The sequence below is a fragment of the Nicotiana tabacum genome, chromosome 4 (genome assembly GCF_000715075.1).
Source record: "Nicotiana tabacum cultivar K326 chromosome 4, ASM71507v2, whole genome shotgun sequence".
NCBI lineage: Eukaryota > Viridiplantae > Streptophyta > Magnoliopsida > Solanales > Solanaceae > Nicotiana > Nicotiana tabacum.
Window position 1 is genome coordinate 95,779,965 of NC_134083.1, and position 17,340 is coordinate 95,797,304.

At 41.8% G+C, this 17,340-nt stretch overlaps 1 protein-coding gene across 1 annotated transcript; it reads right to left on the reverse strand.

Moving 5' to 3' along the window:
• Positions 1-218: 218 nt before the first annotated feature.
• On the reverse strand, positions 219-2,862 carry LOC107822915 (putative phytol kinase 1, chloroplastic). Its single transcript, XM_016649506.2, has 6 exons — positions 2,376-2,862; positions 1,264-1,331; positions 1,062-1,193; positions 864-979; positions 674-788; positions 219-588 (listed from the first exon to the last, which is right to left on the reverse strand). The coding sequence occupies exons 1-6, from the start codon at positions 2,802-2,804 to the stop codon at positions 396-398; spliced, it is 1,053 nt and encodes a 350-aa protein (XP_016504992.1). The 5' UTR covers positions 2,805-2,862; the 3' UTR covers positions 219-395.
• Positions 2,863-17,340: the final 14,478 nt, after the last annotated feature.

The window sequence follows — 17,340 nt, forward strand, 5'->3', positions numbered from 1 at the left end:
TGTCTTTGTAGATCTAATTCCAACATAAAAGATGATGGTGGATAGTATGCTAAACAATAAATTGCTTTAATGAAATACGAACCATTAGCTACAAAAGAAGACTTCCTATGGCATTCATCCATAGATGATAATGTGGTTCTTGATTGATCCATTAAGTGACCAGTATTGACGAGGAAAACAGATAGAAGGGGGAGGGGGTGACATTGAGACACAATGAGTTGTTGACTTATGAATATAAAAAATGATGCAGTGAGATCTTTACCAGTTGACATGTTTGGGCATCAAGGAACCACTTGAGGATACAGATAAAGGCACCACAAGAAGATAAAGCAGGAATCATCACTTTACAATGCAATTTTATCAGGACAGCATAATGCTGGGAAGATGAGGGCATTCTAAGCTAATAAATCAAAAGCTAACGATGCTACAACCATGCTTACCAAAGGAACAGAAATGTTATCGTCTACCGTTGGAGTAATAGGGAGAGACTCCACCATAGTTGCTATGAATGACACCACAGCTACTCTTTCTACAGTTGAAACCCAGTCCAAGTGAAGATATCCCAAGGCCGAGAAGTAATAGAGCATCCTTTAACCATATGAAAAAGTCTAGCATCAGCATAAAGTTTACAACAAAATCTCTAAACATAAACAGAAAAGGGACAAAAACCTACCCAATGGACACCAGGAAACCGAGAACAAACATGGAGAGGCTACCAGCCAAACTTTTCTGTTTATTATAAGGGATTTTTATGGACCCAAACCTTCTTCCAACAATATCAGCAATTCCTACATAGAACAAAGTCAGAAAAAAGTACAAAAGGAACTAATCATAGACTAAGTAATATGAGCTTCAGCTGTTACCATCACCACCACACATCATTGCTAATGAAATTACTCCAACTGGTGACTCACGCCAAAAGAGAAGTGCACTCAAAATTAACACTAGAACATAATATAGAGGCCCTCTAAGCAATTCTCTGCAAGGAAAAGGCGGAAATATAAGAGATGAACAATACCATGTATACGTTGAAAGAGGTAGAAAGGGATTCTGGAACTTACTCTGGCTTTCCTTCCCGAGTAACAGATTTTAGAAGTCCCTCATCAGTAGCCAAAGAAAGGCCATGAATCACAAGTCTCAAACAGTTTGTAAGTGGAACTACAGAAGCAAAGTAGCGTGCCCATCTTGATGCACTAATCTAAGATCTAAATCATCAGTGAGAACATTCAAATATGGTTTTGCCTACGTAAGACAAAATAATACCTGAAAATTGGCCAGGAAGCCATAAAAAGCAGACCAGACAATATGTGGACCAGCTTTCTGCTTAAATTCTGTTTCAATGAATGAAGAGGAAAATAAATATCCCAAGAAACAAAAGCTGCTAAAAATCAAGAGATCACACGGCCATTATAATATGTTATAAGAACCTGTAATGTTTGACGTCTCACAAGATCACAATCCTTCTACCTTTTTTTCTTTCTTCCTCCCCCTTCCCAGAAAGAAGGTTTTTAAGTATTCAGAGCATGTTGTAATTCTGTGAGCTTTCGTTTAATATCTAAAATAAATAAATAATAATAATAATAATAATAATAATAATAATAATAATAATAATAATAGGAATGGCTAAAAATAAGAAAGTGGAGTGTCGTAGAAAGACCAGTAATGCTCTTTCACTTTAAAAGAACATGGGCAGTTTATTTATGGATACCAAGTTACTACATCTGAAATAAGCCAAATTTTGAAGAGTCAATTTCTAGAAATCTCAGCATTAACTGATTTCCTCTCTATAAATAGTTTCAATCACCACAAGTTTAAATGAGCTATTAAGGGATCCTGATTCCAGGTAAGAAAAAATTGCATAAGGTTTTCATGAAAAAGGTTGTCAATTTTTCATGAAACAATAAGATTGTCAAACCTTTTTATGACGGTGGTGTCTGGCGACTACTCCACCGGATACCCTATTACCTCCCAATCTCCCACCAACACAGGTATTGGGTAACTATGAGCAATGGCAAGCATTCGAGGGCATTGGCAAAGCCACCTTTGTCCAAGGGGTGTCAAATTTTCCCCTTCACCGGAATCTCTGACTTTCTTAGCGTATTTACTTTTTTATATTTGGACTCCCGAGGTGAAAATCCTGGCTCGCGCCCGTCTTTGTGAACAAAGGCTTAGGTGATGGGGAGAAATCACCTAATACTTTTTGCCTCCACTGAGATTTGATAAGATTGTCAATTTTTGTTGATTACGAGTCTCTGTACATTGATATTTACAGCTACATATAACCTACACGGCTACGCATACATATACGCACACACATATAAGAGGGTGTGCATGTGTGTGTGTGTGTGAGAGAGAGAGAGAGAGAGAGAGGGAACCTGTTGAATGAGCTTGCGCTCGGATAAGAAATCGAAAGTGGAAACAAGGGCGTAAGCACCAGCGATGACCAAAGCCGTGGCTCCCGCATCCTGTAGCATTGAGCCACCATCTCCAATGATAGCATCAAAACCACCTGTTAAACCGGCGTCGGCAGGACCGGGAACGGCTCGGGAACTGTACGGCGAGAAGAATCGTCCACGAAACGTAAGAGTGTGGGTTGTTACAGTGAGAGAGGAAGGCAGATTCGAGAGGCGTACGTGACGTGGAAGGACAGAGTTGGGGTAGTGGGTGAACGGAACCACCGCGGCGGCGGCGGCGATAGTTAAAACTCTGCTCATTGTAGCACAAACACAAGCTATCGTTCTAGAATCTACACTCTCTTCATTCGTCGTCACATATAATAGCAGATATATTAGATTTTTATCCATATAAAAAAGACTGAAATTGTTATGACGATTACGGGGACAATTGGGCCTATTATAGCGGTAACGTGGTAGACTTTGCTACATTAAAAATTTAAAATGTAGTATCAAAAAGGAAAAACAAAAATGGTGCTATTATATATCTCGTTTTAGCTGTAATGTGGTAGACTTATATAAAATGATTAGCGTATTGCAATTTATTCCTAAGGTACAACATCTAGTTTGTGGTGCTTGTCACTTTACTGCCAATCAAATAAAAGGAGCAACTTCTTGTATTAGCAGATTACTTAGTTTGTTTAAATTCATTTTCTCTCTCAATTCTCGTTGTATTTGTTGTTGATGATCTGTTCTTTAGGAGCCTGAGCCTTATTTCAATGTATGTAATTTGATTAAGGCTAACAAACGAGAAAATGATCTCGTATATCCACTTATAATTTGAGTAGTAGAAAATAAATCTACGAAGAGCTCATGCATTTTATTACAAGTTTCATGTTTTATTTTTATTGGTCTCTTGTGAAATGATTGTATAACTAAAATAATCAAATAAAATCTTCTATTAAAAACGAACTGGCCAAAAATAATTGCATCAATTTGGTTGCAAATTTAGGCCTTAGCCCATGTGTTATGAACATGACCTTACATGGAAATAAAGGAATTGTGGTTCAAGTATGTTTCTGTCTAATTTAACTTTTTTGTGGTTCAAGTATTAGGATAATATTTACCTTATTTAGCTAGGAACTCAAAACAAATCACAAACCCTGACCGCGCTCTTGAATTGCTTGGCCATCTTAACTTCTCAACAGAGACGATCAAAGAATTGCAAATAAAAAACCCACAACCCATACTTATAAAAAATAAATAAAAGCTGAAATAAATAAACTATTGATGAACGAAAGTGAGAGAGAAAGGCATGAGAGAGAGAAGAATGAAGTCTGAAATGGGTAAAAATGAAGTTTAATACATTATTTTGTATATAAATGGTAACTTATATATGCTAATATAATTAATTAATTAAGTGATAATCTCATTAGCAAAGGTAAATAAATTTATAATATAACAGTTAAAGTTTCTCAAGAAAAAGATGAAGGGAAAAGTGCACCAACATCCACTTTTATTGTTGTTATTTAGACATATCTAGCATTTGCAAAGTATTTAAACTTTGGTCGAATACCACTACTTCTCGCTTCTATTTCTACTCATATTTGGATTTGGGTGTTAGAGAAGAGCGCATCGGAAATATAGATCGGACATACCTCCGACTATTGTTACGGTGTCGTTGGTGTCTGTTTCTCCGGCGTCTCTTTTCCGGTGAGTCTTCTAAGCATTTCAGAAATCCTCACTAGATGGAGTAGTAATTAAGAAGGTTTTTCTGTGCTTAGGGAGCTAACTCATGGCTTCTCCCTTTATATTGTTCTTCCATCAAGAACATTTACTTGTTCAGGTGCATAAGGGGCAATAGTTTCTTTATGACAATGGACAGTTTCAAATAATTAAGTTGAAATGGAGTTTCAACTTGTCCAAACTAAACAGACCATTTTTATGAAACTGTATACGGTTAAAACCGATTCTCAGTCGTGAAGACCGATCAAGGATGGAATTTCAATTGAGGGGTACCTTCATGGAGACCCTGAGCGAATTCCGAGATGGGGGCGTCGAGCCCGGACGTTCGAATCGACCGAGGTAACATCGGTCGATACAGGTCCCGAACATCGATGCCCGAAAGTGATCACCTAGCTCGAAATCAAGGCCGAGGTTCCGATTCGGTACCGAGCTAGAGTCGGTATCGAGTTCACAGACAAAAGCTGTTACAACCGCACCAAAGGAGAGAATCTCTTCGGGAATTAAGGAGGAGACATACTATCATGGGTCCTCCACTAGGAGTATTTATTCCATCATGTTGCTTTAGATAAAGTAGCAATCCTTGGCTATAAAGAGCAGGAGAGTTTGTAATAGAACACACTTTTCACTGGGATTAAGAATTCATTGTGTTTATCTTTCTAAAGCTCACCTAATATCTTTGTTCATCATCTTCTATTTTTGCACCATAAATACGTGCATTGTTATTTTCATATCAGAAGAATCTACTTGCCCTTAGAACCATACATAAATTCAACTTTATCCGATTTTTCGGGTAAACAGTTTGGCCCCCACCGTGGGGCTAAGGATAACAAGTGATTATTTGATACAAATATATAGCACACTCCAGCTTACAACTTCATGTCAGCAATGGCTCTGCCAATCGACCTCGAAGCCGGCCTTCAGGATGAAACCACCAACTTGGTGCCCGGGGCCGAAAGGCTACCCAACAATGTCAACGAGGCTCGAATCGAGGAACCCGAAATTCGAGCCGAAGTACCAGTAGATATCAATTCACGAATAGCTCTAGAAGCGAATCAACGCTCCGAGCAGGAAAAAAGCGTTCAGGGTGGCGCTCGACCCATAGCCCGAGACACCCACAACACGGGAAAAATCGGGGTCAACTTGCGCATGATTTTCGAAATGCTACAAGCCCAACAAGTAGCGATAGCTCAGTTGCAGAGCCAAACTCATATGCGAAGTAATCCAAACTCCAATCCGCTTCTTCGAGAAGTAACCCCCAGAACGGAGCCCGACACAGTGAAACCGAACGAGCAAAAATCAGGAACCGCTCCTGAAATCGCTAAACTGCTCGAGGAGCTCACAAAGCGAGTCGAAGCCAACGACAAAAAATTCGAAACATATGATGCTAGGATCGATCAGATCCCGGGGGCTCCGCCCATGATGAAAGGGCTGGATTCGAAGAAATTCATACAAAAGCCTTTTCCATCGAGCGTGGCCCCAAAACCGATCCCAAAAAAGCTCCGTATGCCCGTAATTCCCAAATATAACGGTACGACCGATCCTAACGAACATCTCACCTCCTATACATGTGCCATCAAAGGCAATGATTTGGAAGACGATGAGATCGAGTCCGTATTATTGAAAAAGTTCGGAGAGACCCTCGCTAAAGGAGCAATGATCTGGTATCATAACTTGCCACCGAATTCTATCGATTCTTTTGCTATGTTAGCAGATTCGTTCGTAAAAGCACATGCTGGTGCCGTAAAGGTCGCAACGAGGAAATCGGATCTATTCAAAGTAACACAAAGGGGTGACGAAATACTGAGGGAATTCGTATCCCGGTTTCAAATGGAACGCATGGATTTGCCACCAGTCACAGACGACTAGGCCGTACAAGCTTTCACCCAAGGGTTGAACGGACTGAGTTCGACAACATCACGTCGGCTGAAACAAAGCTTGATCGAATACCCTGCAATAACTTGGGCGGATATACACAATCGGTACCAATCGAAAATCAGGGTCGAAGATGATCAATTGGGATTTCCGTATGAACCCACGCGTCAGAACCGCGCAACCACTAAAATTCTGAAGGAAACCAACAGAGAACAAAGGTCAAACAAAGACCGATATCAACCGTACGTCACAGATCGGGTGAACCACAGTTCGGTACATGAGATAGTTAGGAATACTCGCAGATATGATCGGGGGCAAATTTCTCGGGGACTTATGAGCAAGAGAGGTTTTGATAAACATGCCGATCCTGTAGAAGTTCCTCGATTATCGGAGTATAATTTCAACATCGATGCATCCGCCATCTTATCGGCCATCGGACGCATCAAAGATACCCGATGGCCTTGACCCATGCAGACCGATCCGGCCCAAAGGAATCCCAATCAAATATGCGAGTATCATGGCACCCATGGTCACAAAACGGAAGAATGCAGACAATTAAGAGAGGAAGTAGCCCGCTTGTTTAACAAAGGGCACCTCAGGGAATTTTTGAGTGATAGGGCGAAGAACCATTTTAAAAACAAGGACTTCGGCAAGCAAAACGAAGAAGAAGAGCCACAGCACATCATTCACATGATCATCGGCGGCGTCGATACCCCTCAGGGACCTATACTCAAATGCGCTAAAACGTCGATTATGAGGGAAAAGCGATCTCGAATTCAAGATTACACTCCCCCAGGGACTTTATCGTTCAATGATGAAGATGCAGAGGGAATCATCCAACCCCATAACGATGCACTGGTAATATCCGTACTCATGAATAAAATTAAGATTAAGCGTGTGTTAATTGATCCAGGTAGCTCGGCCAATATCATCAGATCGAAGGTCGTAAAATAGCTCGGCCTACAAAACCGGGTCGTATCCGCAAATTTGATTTTAAACGGATTCAATATGGTATGCGAAACCACCAAAGGCGAGATAACCCTACCGATAAACGTCGCCGGAACAATTCAGGAAACAAAGTTTCACGCGATCGAGAGCGATATGAGATATAACGCCCTTTTTGGAAGGCTGTGGATCCACAACATGAGAGCTGTACCTTCGACCCTACACCAAGTCCTCAAATTCCCAACACCGACAGGTGTCAAAATAGTGTACGGAGAACAACAAGCCGCGAAGGAAATGTTCTCCATCGAAGAAGCAAAACCAACATCTTTGTCTTCGCCAGTGAATGGATCGGGTTCAAAAGGAGGCACAGTCGAAGACCGGAACGCCAAATAGCAACCAAAGACATCAGCCCCGACCCAGCCAGATAAGCAGAGCATCGAAGAAGATAGTGATCAGTGGATCCCTCGATCCTTCGTGACCCCCGATGACTCCGATGCCACCGAATCAACTATTGAGGAATTGGAGCAAATCATTTTGATCGATCACTGGCCCGAACGAAAGGTATACCTGGGAAGGGGTTTGAGACCCGAACTCAGGAAGAAAATCATTCAATTTCTTATCGATAACATCGATTGCTTTGCTTGGTCCCATTTAGATATAACAGGAATCCCGCCGGGCATAACGACACATCAACTAAGTGTGTCCCCTAGATTCAGACCGGTGAAGCAAAAAAGAAGACCCCAATCGGAGGTGAAGCACGCATTCATAAAAGATGAGGTAACTAAACTGCTCAAAATAGGATCCATTAGAGAGGTAAAATACCCCGAATGGTTGTCCAATGTGGTCGTAGTGCCTAAAAAGGGAAACAAACTTAGAATATGTATAGATTACAAGGACTTGAACAAAGCATGTCCCAAAGATTCTTATCCATTGCCCAACATCGATCACTTGATCGATGCCACGGCCGGCCACGAGATCCTTACTTTTCTCGATGCCTATTCCGGGTATAATCAAATCCAGATGAACTCGGAAGACCAGGAAAAGACTTCGTTTGTGACCAGATGCGGAACATATTGTTATAACGTAATGCCCTTTGGGCTAAAAAATGCAGGAGCTACTTATCAACGCCTAGTAAATAGAATGTTCGAAGAACAAATAGGTAAATCAATGGAAGTCTATATTGATGACATGCTAGTCAAGTCCCTGCGCGCAGAGGACCATTTGACCCATTTGCAGGAAACATTCGATATTCTGAGGAAATACAACATGAGGCTCAACCCCGAAAAATGTGCTTTCGGAGTCGGCTCGGGTAAGTTCCTCGGCTTCATGGTGTCAAATCGGGGAATCGAGATTAACCCAGACAAAATCAAGGCCATTGAAGACATCACCATCGTGAACAGCGTGAAAGCTGTACAAAGGTTAACAGGAAGAATAGCAGCCCTGGGCCGATTCATTTCGAGATCATCAGATCGAAGCCACAAATTTTTCTCTCTACTCAAAAAGAAGAACGACTTCGCTTGGACACCGGAATGCCAACTAGCATTACAAGAACTGAAACGATATCTATCGAACCCACCACTGCTGCACACTCCAAAAACCGACGAAAAACTCTACCTATACTTGGCAGTATCAGAAGTCGCCATAAGTAGTGTCCTAGTTCGAGAAGAGAAAGGTACGCAATTTCCAGTTTACTATGTGAGTCAGACTTTAGGGGAAGCGGAAACTAGATACCCGCACTTGGAAAAATTGGCGCTTGCGCTGGTTAGCGCCTCTAGGAAATTACGACCATACTTCCAATGCCACCCCATAAGCGTATTAACCACCTGCCCACTTCATAATATTTTGCATAGGCCCGAACTATCGGGCCGATTGGCCAAATGGGCCATCGAACTCAGCGGGTACGATATCGAATATCGTCCTCGAACAGCCATCAAGTCTCAAATTTTAGCAGACTTCGTGACCGATTTTACGCCGACCCTCGTACCCGAAGTCGAAAAAGAACTACTGTTAAAATCAAATTTATCAACGAGGGCATGGATCCTCTTTACGGACTGAGCTTCGAACGTAAAGGGATCCGGGCTAGGCATAGTTTTAAAACCTCCCGGGGGTAACATTATTAGGCAAGCTGCTAAAACTATCAGGTTAACTAACAACGAGGCCGAATATGAAGCCATAATTGCAGGTCTCGAGCTAGCTAGGAACCTGGGAGCGGAGGTCGTTGAGGCCAATTGCGACTCTTTGCTAGTGGTGAGTCAAGTAAACAAAACCTTCGAAGTCCGAGAAGGCAGAATGCAAAGGTATTTGGACAAACTGCTCGTCACTTTGAACCATTTCAAACAATGGAGTCTACGACATGTTCCACGAGAACAGAATAACAAGGCCTATACGCTTGCTAAATTGGGATCATCGGTCGAGGTGAATGATTTGAACTCGGAAACTGTCGTTCAACTTTCAAGATCTATAATCGAGGAAGGGCACGCCAAAATAAATTCTACCAGCTTAAACTGGGATTGGAGAAACAAGTATATTGAATACTTAAAAGACGGAAAGCTCCCTTCAGACCACAAAGAATCCAGGTCACTTAGAACTAAAGCTGCTCGATTCACCTTGACTGCGGACGGAATGTTATATCGAAGAACATTCGATGGACCGATGGCGGTATGCATAGGTCCGGGAGATACCAATTACATCCTCCGGGAAGTACACGAGGGCACTTGTGGCAATCACTCCGGTGCCGACATGTTAGTTCGAAAAGTGATCAGAGCAGGGTATTATTGGATCGATATGGGCAAAGACGCAAAAGAATTTGTTCGTAAATGCGATAAATGTCAAAGGTTTGCTCCAATGATCCATCAGCCCGGAGAACAGCTTCACTCGGTCCTATTGCCATGGCCATTCATGAAATAGGGAATGGACATCGTCGGCCCCTGCCGTCGACCCCAGGTAAAGCCAGATTTATTTTGTTTGTGACTGACTATTTTTCTAAATGGGTTGAAGCGCAGGCGTTCGAGAAAGTGAGAGAAAAAGAGGTTATCGACTTTCTGTGGGATCATATCATATGCCGATTCGGAATACCATCCGAAATAGTATGTGATAATGGGAAGCAATTCATTGGAAGCAAAATCACAAAATTCTTCGAAGATCACAAAATAAGAAGGATACTAGCAACCCCATACCACCCCAGTGGAAACGGACAAGCCAAATCAACAAACAAAACTATTCTTCAAAATCTGAAAAAGAGATTGAATGACGCTAAGGGAAAATGGAGAGAAATCCTGCCCAAAGTCCTTTGGGCATACCGAACAACATCGAAGTCCAGTACAGGGGCGACCCCATTCTCCTTAGTATATGGCTCCGAAGCATTGATACCAGTCGAAGTCGGAGAACCTAGCCCCAGGTTTCGATTCATGACAGAAGAATCAAATAACGAGGCTATGAACACCAGCCTTGAATTATTGGACGAAGGACGAGAAGCTGCCCTCATCCGGTTGGCCGCACAAAAGCAACGAATCGAAAGGTATTACAATCGAAGAACTAAACTTTGCCACTTCAAGCCAGGAGACTTAGTGTTAAGGAAAGTCACTATCAATACTCGGTACCCAAACGAAGGAAAATTAGGACCAAATTGGGAAGGACCGTACTAGGTGCTCGAGCACTTTGGGAAAGGATCGTACATGCTCGGCATCATAAACGACAAACAACTATCAAGCAGTTGGAATGTATCACAACTAAAACGGTACTACTGCTAAGGTCTGACCTTATTCATCTGTCCCATACAGAAGTTCGAACAAAGAACAGAAGTATTCTTTTACTCAAAAGCACGTGTTGCACTCTTTTTCCTTAGACCGGCCTTTTCCCAAATGGGTTTTTTTTGCGGCAAGGTTTTTAATAAGGCAACCATCGATCGTGCTGCGCTAACAAAATAGTATCCGAGGCTTTCGACCCTTAGCCCGAATGGCCTCGAATACCAGGGGGCACCAGGCCCTCAAATACATCGAGTTCAGATGCAACAAAGTCTTCTCACAACAATAGAGAAAAAAATTGTAAGAGCCAAAATGGTCAAAATAAACCATGCTCATATTTGATTGCCCCAAAACATATGTACAATGGCTTGAGATTTATTATGCAACCAGAATTAACAATTATATTAAGCCCACGGGCTTCCACATTATCTCGAGTTCGAAATAATCACTCGAATATTAAGCCCACAGGCTTCCACATTATCTCGAGTTCGAAATAATCACTCGAATATTAAGCCCACGGGCTTCCACATTATCTCGAGTTCGAAATAATCACTCGAACATTAAGCCTACGGGCTACCCCTATATCATGTTCGATATACTCGGCCGACCGTTGAGCCTACGGGTTACTTCAACATCGAGTTCGAAATAATCACTCGAATATTAAGCCTACGGGCTTCGACATTATCTCGAGTTCGAAATAATCACTCGAATATTAAAGTCTACGGGCTACTCCTATATCATATTCGAAATACTCAGTCGACCGTTGAGCCTACGGGCCGCCAAGTTCGAACAAGGACCCAGTCAAATTTGAAACATTGAAAAAGCTACGTTTACTCAGAGTTTACGTTAATATTCGAATCATCATCAACTCAACAAGCAAAATCAACCTTGTCATATATATACAAAATTGCCTACGTAATTAATTTACAGGTAATGAGAATTAGACTCTAAGCTTCTGGGTCGAGGTCTTCCCCACCCTCGGACCCGCTTTTGCTACCATCATCGTTATCATCGTCATCATCATCAGAAGCCAAGGCTTCAGCTTCCGCTTCAAGCTCTTTTGCCTTTCTTACCTCTTCGGTAAGATCGAAACCTCGAGCATGAATCTCCTCGAGGGTTTCCCTCCGAGATCTACACTTAACAAGTTCGGTGACCCAATGAGCTCGAGCATCGGCAATCTTTGCCGCTTCCCGGGCCTCCACCTGAGCGGCCTCAGCATCAGCTCGATATACAGCGATAGACTTATCCGCCAAAACTTTCAACGACTCAACCTCCGCCTTAGCCTCAGCAAGTCGTATCTCAAGCTCATCGATTTTCTTAGTCTGAGCCAACACCTTATGCTTGACGTTTCGAAGCTGAACGTCAGCTGATAGTAACTTTGCTAAGATGGTTTCTTTCTCCGCTGCCAGGCGATCAATAGTCTCCTTTCACTGGTTGCATTCGGTCCGGATTTGATCGACCTCCTCTCGAAGTAGCCCGATCTTCTCGATCTTTTGCTGTAACTGAGACGACGGATGGTTAACTTCCACAATCGAGTCGAATCCATACTTTAACAGAACAGGGCTCACCTGCTGATCGAGCTCGACCCTTTCTTCACGGACCTTAGCCAAATCCGCTTGAAGATCCTTGATAGCCTCCTCCTTCTTGCTACAAAGAAGCCGAAGGTCATACCTCTCACCTAAGACCTTTCGGAGTTCGGCCTCACACTGGCTAAGATCAACTCGAAACCTACTGATGGCCTGCACAGTTAGAAACTGTTATCAAAACGAGGAGCTTCCTCTAACAAAAGCTGTATGGAAAAGAACAAAGAAGCCAAGTACGAAAGAATCATTACCTAAGTAATAAAACGCTGAGCTTCCTCTAACAAAAGAGAGGCATCACTGATATCGGAACTGTCATCAACACCGGTAACAATCCTTAAAAGGATCCGCTGCACCTGAGCCAGCACCGATATCGGGAGCATTCAGCTCTCGAGCCTCCTTCAACGCCTCCTCAGAAAAAGACGGAATGGAAGGTGAATGGCCCGTTGCCATTGCCCCGAGCAAATCACTCGGAGTACTTCGATCGAGACCTAGGTCTTCGGAACCAACCTCGATGGGCACGGCCGCCATCGGCTCTAACAACCTCGACTGCCTCCGCAGGTCGGACTACCAAAGCCGAGGAGCTATCTTCTTCTTCTTCTTCTTCTTCCTCCCTCAGTCGATGGACCGAGTCGATCGAAAGGGAAATGATTTTTCTCCTCACCGTTCGAGTTTTGGGCTTAGGGTCCTCCGACCGAGAGGAAGCCCTTCGTTTCTTTTCTTTCCCCTGTTCTAGGACCGGGGGCTTGTTGCCTTCATCAACGCTCAAAGGCCGCAGAACGGCATCCCTAGTTACACCTATATACAAGGGAAAAATCAATAACAAAATGAACGCAGAATATACCTCGAGAGAAACAGGAACCGAACCTCACCATGATTCTTGGCCTCCCATCTACCTTTAGCCAAATCACGCCAAGCGCGCTCGGCATAAGATGAAGTCGAGGCTAACTTTCAAACCCAATCCTCGAGATCAGGCACAGCTTGTGGCATCCAAGGTGCAGCTGAACATCAGAAAATAATATTAGCAAAAATAGAAAAAGACACGAAAAGCAAACACGGATCACTTACGGTCGAAGTTCCATTTTTCAGGAAATGGCATCTTTTCCTCCGGGATAAGATCACGAGTCCTCACCTGAACATATCGACCCATTCAGCCTCGATCCTTATCTTCATCGATGCTCAATATCAAAACCTTCGATGCCCGATGATATAGCCTAATAAGTCCACGATAAATCTAAGGCCGATACAATCGTATAAGGTGGCTTAGAGAAAAATCCAACCCTCCGGATTTGATAGAGAAGAAACGCAATAAGATGACTATACGCCATAAAGAAGGATGAATTTGGCCGAGGGTGACCTGATATCTCCTACAGAAATCAAAAATCACAGGATCGGCAGCTCCCAACGTAAAGGGGTAGGTGTAAACACTCAGAAATCCCTCCACATAGGTAGTGACGCTCTCATCGGAGGAGGGGATTTGTATCACAACCTCAGAACCCCAGCCGCAATCTTTCCTGACGGCCTTGAGGTTAACCTCCGCTATAGAGCACATATACATCGATACGTGCTCACACCGACCCGGAACGGACGAAGGATTCTCCACTTTAAAATCAGCCTTTAAAATACACGGGCCGGGAATATAATCTTGAACGGACGGCTCGGTCGGCGCCTTATCATCACACGACCGTGAGGAAGAAGCTTTCTCCTTGTGAGGTACGATTTTTGAAGTTTTCGCCATCAATACGAGAAGAAAAAGTCGCAAAGAAAGGTGAAAGAGGGGACGACACCAAAACTCTGGTACAAGCGGCACTAAAACGACGAAATAAGAGAAACTAATCAGAGAGAATTTGGGAAAAGAGGAAGCACAAAAGTGGAAAACATTGTATGCGAAAATCATTTATAAGGCACGGCGATTCGTCTAGCGGTGGCCGACCACCGACTGACGCGCATTAAATGCCTCGATAAAACCAAATCGATGGGACAGCTATCACGCACGTCATTGTCGATTCGGTCGAACCTTAGGGAAATCACATCGTTCCTCGTCATCTCCTATCCGAGAAATGAGGGGGCTATCTGTATACGGTTAAAACCGATCCTCAGTCGTGAAGACCGATCAAGGATGGCATTTCAATCGAGGGGTGCCTTCATGGAGACCCCGAGTGAATTTCGAGATGGGGGTGTCGAGCCCGGGCGTTCGAATCGACCGAGGTAACATCGGTCGATACAGGTCCCGAACATCGATGCCCGAAAGTGATCACCTAGCTCGAAATCAAGGCCGAGGTTCCGATTCGGTACCGAGCTCGAGTCGGTATCGAGTTCACAGACAAAAGCTGTTACAATCGCACCAAAGGAGAGAATCTCTGCGGGAATTAAGGAGGAGACATACCATCATGGGTCCTTCACTAGGAGTATTTATTCCATCATGTTGCTTTAGATAAAGTAGCAATCCTTGGCTATAAAGACTAGGAGAGTTTGTAATAGAACACACTTTTCACTGAGATTAAGAATTCATTGTGTTTATCTTTCTAAAGCTCACCTAATATCTTTGTTCATCATCTTCTATTTTTGCACCATAAATACGTGCATTGTTATTTTCATATCAGAAGAATCTACTTGCCCTTAGAACCATACATAAATTTAACTTTATCCGATTTTTCGGGTAAACAGAAACATTCAATAGAGAACGTTACTAATATTCTCCCACTTGGTCCGTATACAAAATGCCCAAGGTCATAGTACTCATACTTTAAAGAGAATCATAATACATGAATCATGGCAATAGTTTCTCTACGAGTAGTATCTTTCATGCATCACAATACATTATGTCTCCAAATTTAGCATATATTTCTTAATGAATAAACCCAATGTTTATTCTAGGTCCATACCTTAGCGATATGTCCCAAAATAAAACTGAATGCGTACACAATAATAATATGAAAAATATCATACATAATGGAGTTTCTCAATATTCATTGTTACAACGAAATTTACACCGTGGAACTAAGTCCCATTGTAATTACATGATTCTTAAATTTTTGTGATGGCATGCCTTTAGTTAAAAGATCAGCTAACATCAATTAGTGCTAATGTGCTCGATGATAACTTTTTTTTTTTTAATCTTTAGCACGTTCTCTTATAGCTTGATACTTAATGTTGATATGCTTACTTCGACTCCCACTTTTATTATTCTTAGCCATAAAGACATCAGCTGAATTGTCACATATATCCTCAATGGCGTAGAGATCGAATTGACAATTCTAAGCCCGAGAATGAAACTCTTCAACCATACACCATGTGAGGTAGCCTCAAAACCAGAAACAAACTCAGCCTCCATGGTAGAAGTAGCAGTCATAATCTGTTTGGAACTCCTCCAACATATAGCTCCACCGGCTAATATAAAGATGTATCCTGGTATTGATTTGCGTGAATCAACACAGCCAACAAAGTCTGAATCAGAGTATCCAATTAGCTCCAAATTATCTGATCGTTTGTACATAAACATGTAGTCTTTTGTCCCTTGAAGCTATCTTAAGACTTTCTTTGCAGCTCTCCGGTGGTCAAGACTTGGGTTACTTTGATATCTTCCTAACATTCCAACAATAAAAGCAATATCAGATCTAGTGCAAACTTGAGCATACATTAAGCTTCTAACAATAGAAGCATATAGAATGTTCTTCATTTGTTCCCTCTCAAGATCGTTCTTTGGGCATTGGTTCCAATTGAACTTGTCACTCTTCACTATGGGAGCTACACTTGGCGAATAATCATTCATCCGAAAGCTCTCTAAAACTTTGTTGATATAAGTTTCTTGAGATAAACCTAAAATACCTCGAAGTCTATCTCGATGAATCTTAATGACAATGACATAAGATGCATCACCTATGTATTTCATATCAAAATTTTGAGAGAGAAATTATTTTACCTCATATAGCATTCCCTTATCATTGACTGGAAGAAGGATATCATCCACATATAGAATTAGAAAATAAATTTTATTCCCACTGATCTTCCGGTATATACATTGATCCATAATGTTCTCAACAAAGCCAAATGAAGAGCTAACATCATGAAATTTTAAATACCATTGGCGGGAGGCTTGTTTCAATCCATATATGAATTTTTTTAGCTTGCATACTAAGTGGTGACCATTACTAGAAGAGAACCCTTCAGGTTGTTTCATATAAACCTCTTCTTCCAGATCACTATTGAAAAATGCGATTTTCACTTCCATTTGTTGCAATTCCAAGTCAAAATGGGCTACTAATGCCAATAAAATACGCAAGGAATCTTTCTTAGATGCAGAAGAAAACGTCTTTGTATAATTGATTCCTTCATTTTGAGTGAATCCTTTAGCAACGAGTCTTGCCTTATATATTTCTTGAATGCCCAATGAGTCACTTTCATGGCATTGTACCACAATTCTGATTCATTACAACTCAAAGCTTGTGAAAAAGACTCAGGATTATTTTCGGCTCCAATGTCAGATTCTTGTAGATACACAACACAGTCACTAGAAATTGCTGATTTTCTTTTTCTACTAGATCTTATTAATATTGTATCAACAATTTTCCGAGGATAATGTTGTTCAGTTGGTTGTTCAATAATTTTAGAAATTCTTGAACAACTCGATCTACTGGAATATTCTCATCAGCTTGCAGAACCTCAATGACTGGTTGCTCAACACCCAATTGTACTTGAGGAGTGTTGTGCATAATAACCAGTCTTTCACTTGATATAGAAGGTTGATTGTTTACAGATGCTATATTCTAAAATTGAACACTCCCACTGAGTAAGTCATTCTCAAGAAATTTTGCATTTCTTGATTCCACAATTCTAATGTTGTAAGATGGACAATAAAATCTATATCCTTTAGACCTTTCAGCATATCCAATAAAATACCCACTAATGGTCCTCAGATCCAGTTTCTTTTCTTGTGGGTTGTATACTTTAACTTCAGATGGGCATCCCCAGGCGCGTATATGTCGCAAACTCGATTTTCAACCTTTAAATAACTCAAAAGGTTTCTTTTGGACATGCTTGGTTGGAACTCGATTTAATATA

What these genes read in the sequence shown, in the direction of transcription:
- LOC107822915 (XM_016649506.2), bottom strand. Translation starts at nt 2,804, where the DNA reads ATGGATAAAAATCTAATATATCTGCTATTATATGTGACGACGAATGAA. An exon ending in AATGATGTGTGGTGGTGATG is followed by an intron (nt 789 to 863) that starts GTAACAGCTGAA and finishes TGTTCTATGTAG; the next exon opens with GAATTGCTGATATTGTTGGA. An exon ending in GGTTTCCTGGTGTCCATTGG is followed by an intron (nt 589 to 673) that starts GTAGGTTTTTGT and finishes ATATGGTTAAAG; the next exon opens with GATGCTCTATTACTTCTCGG.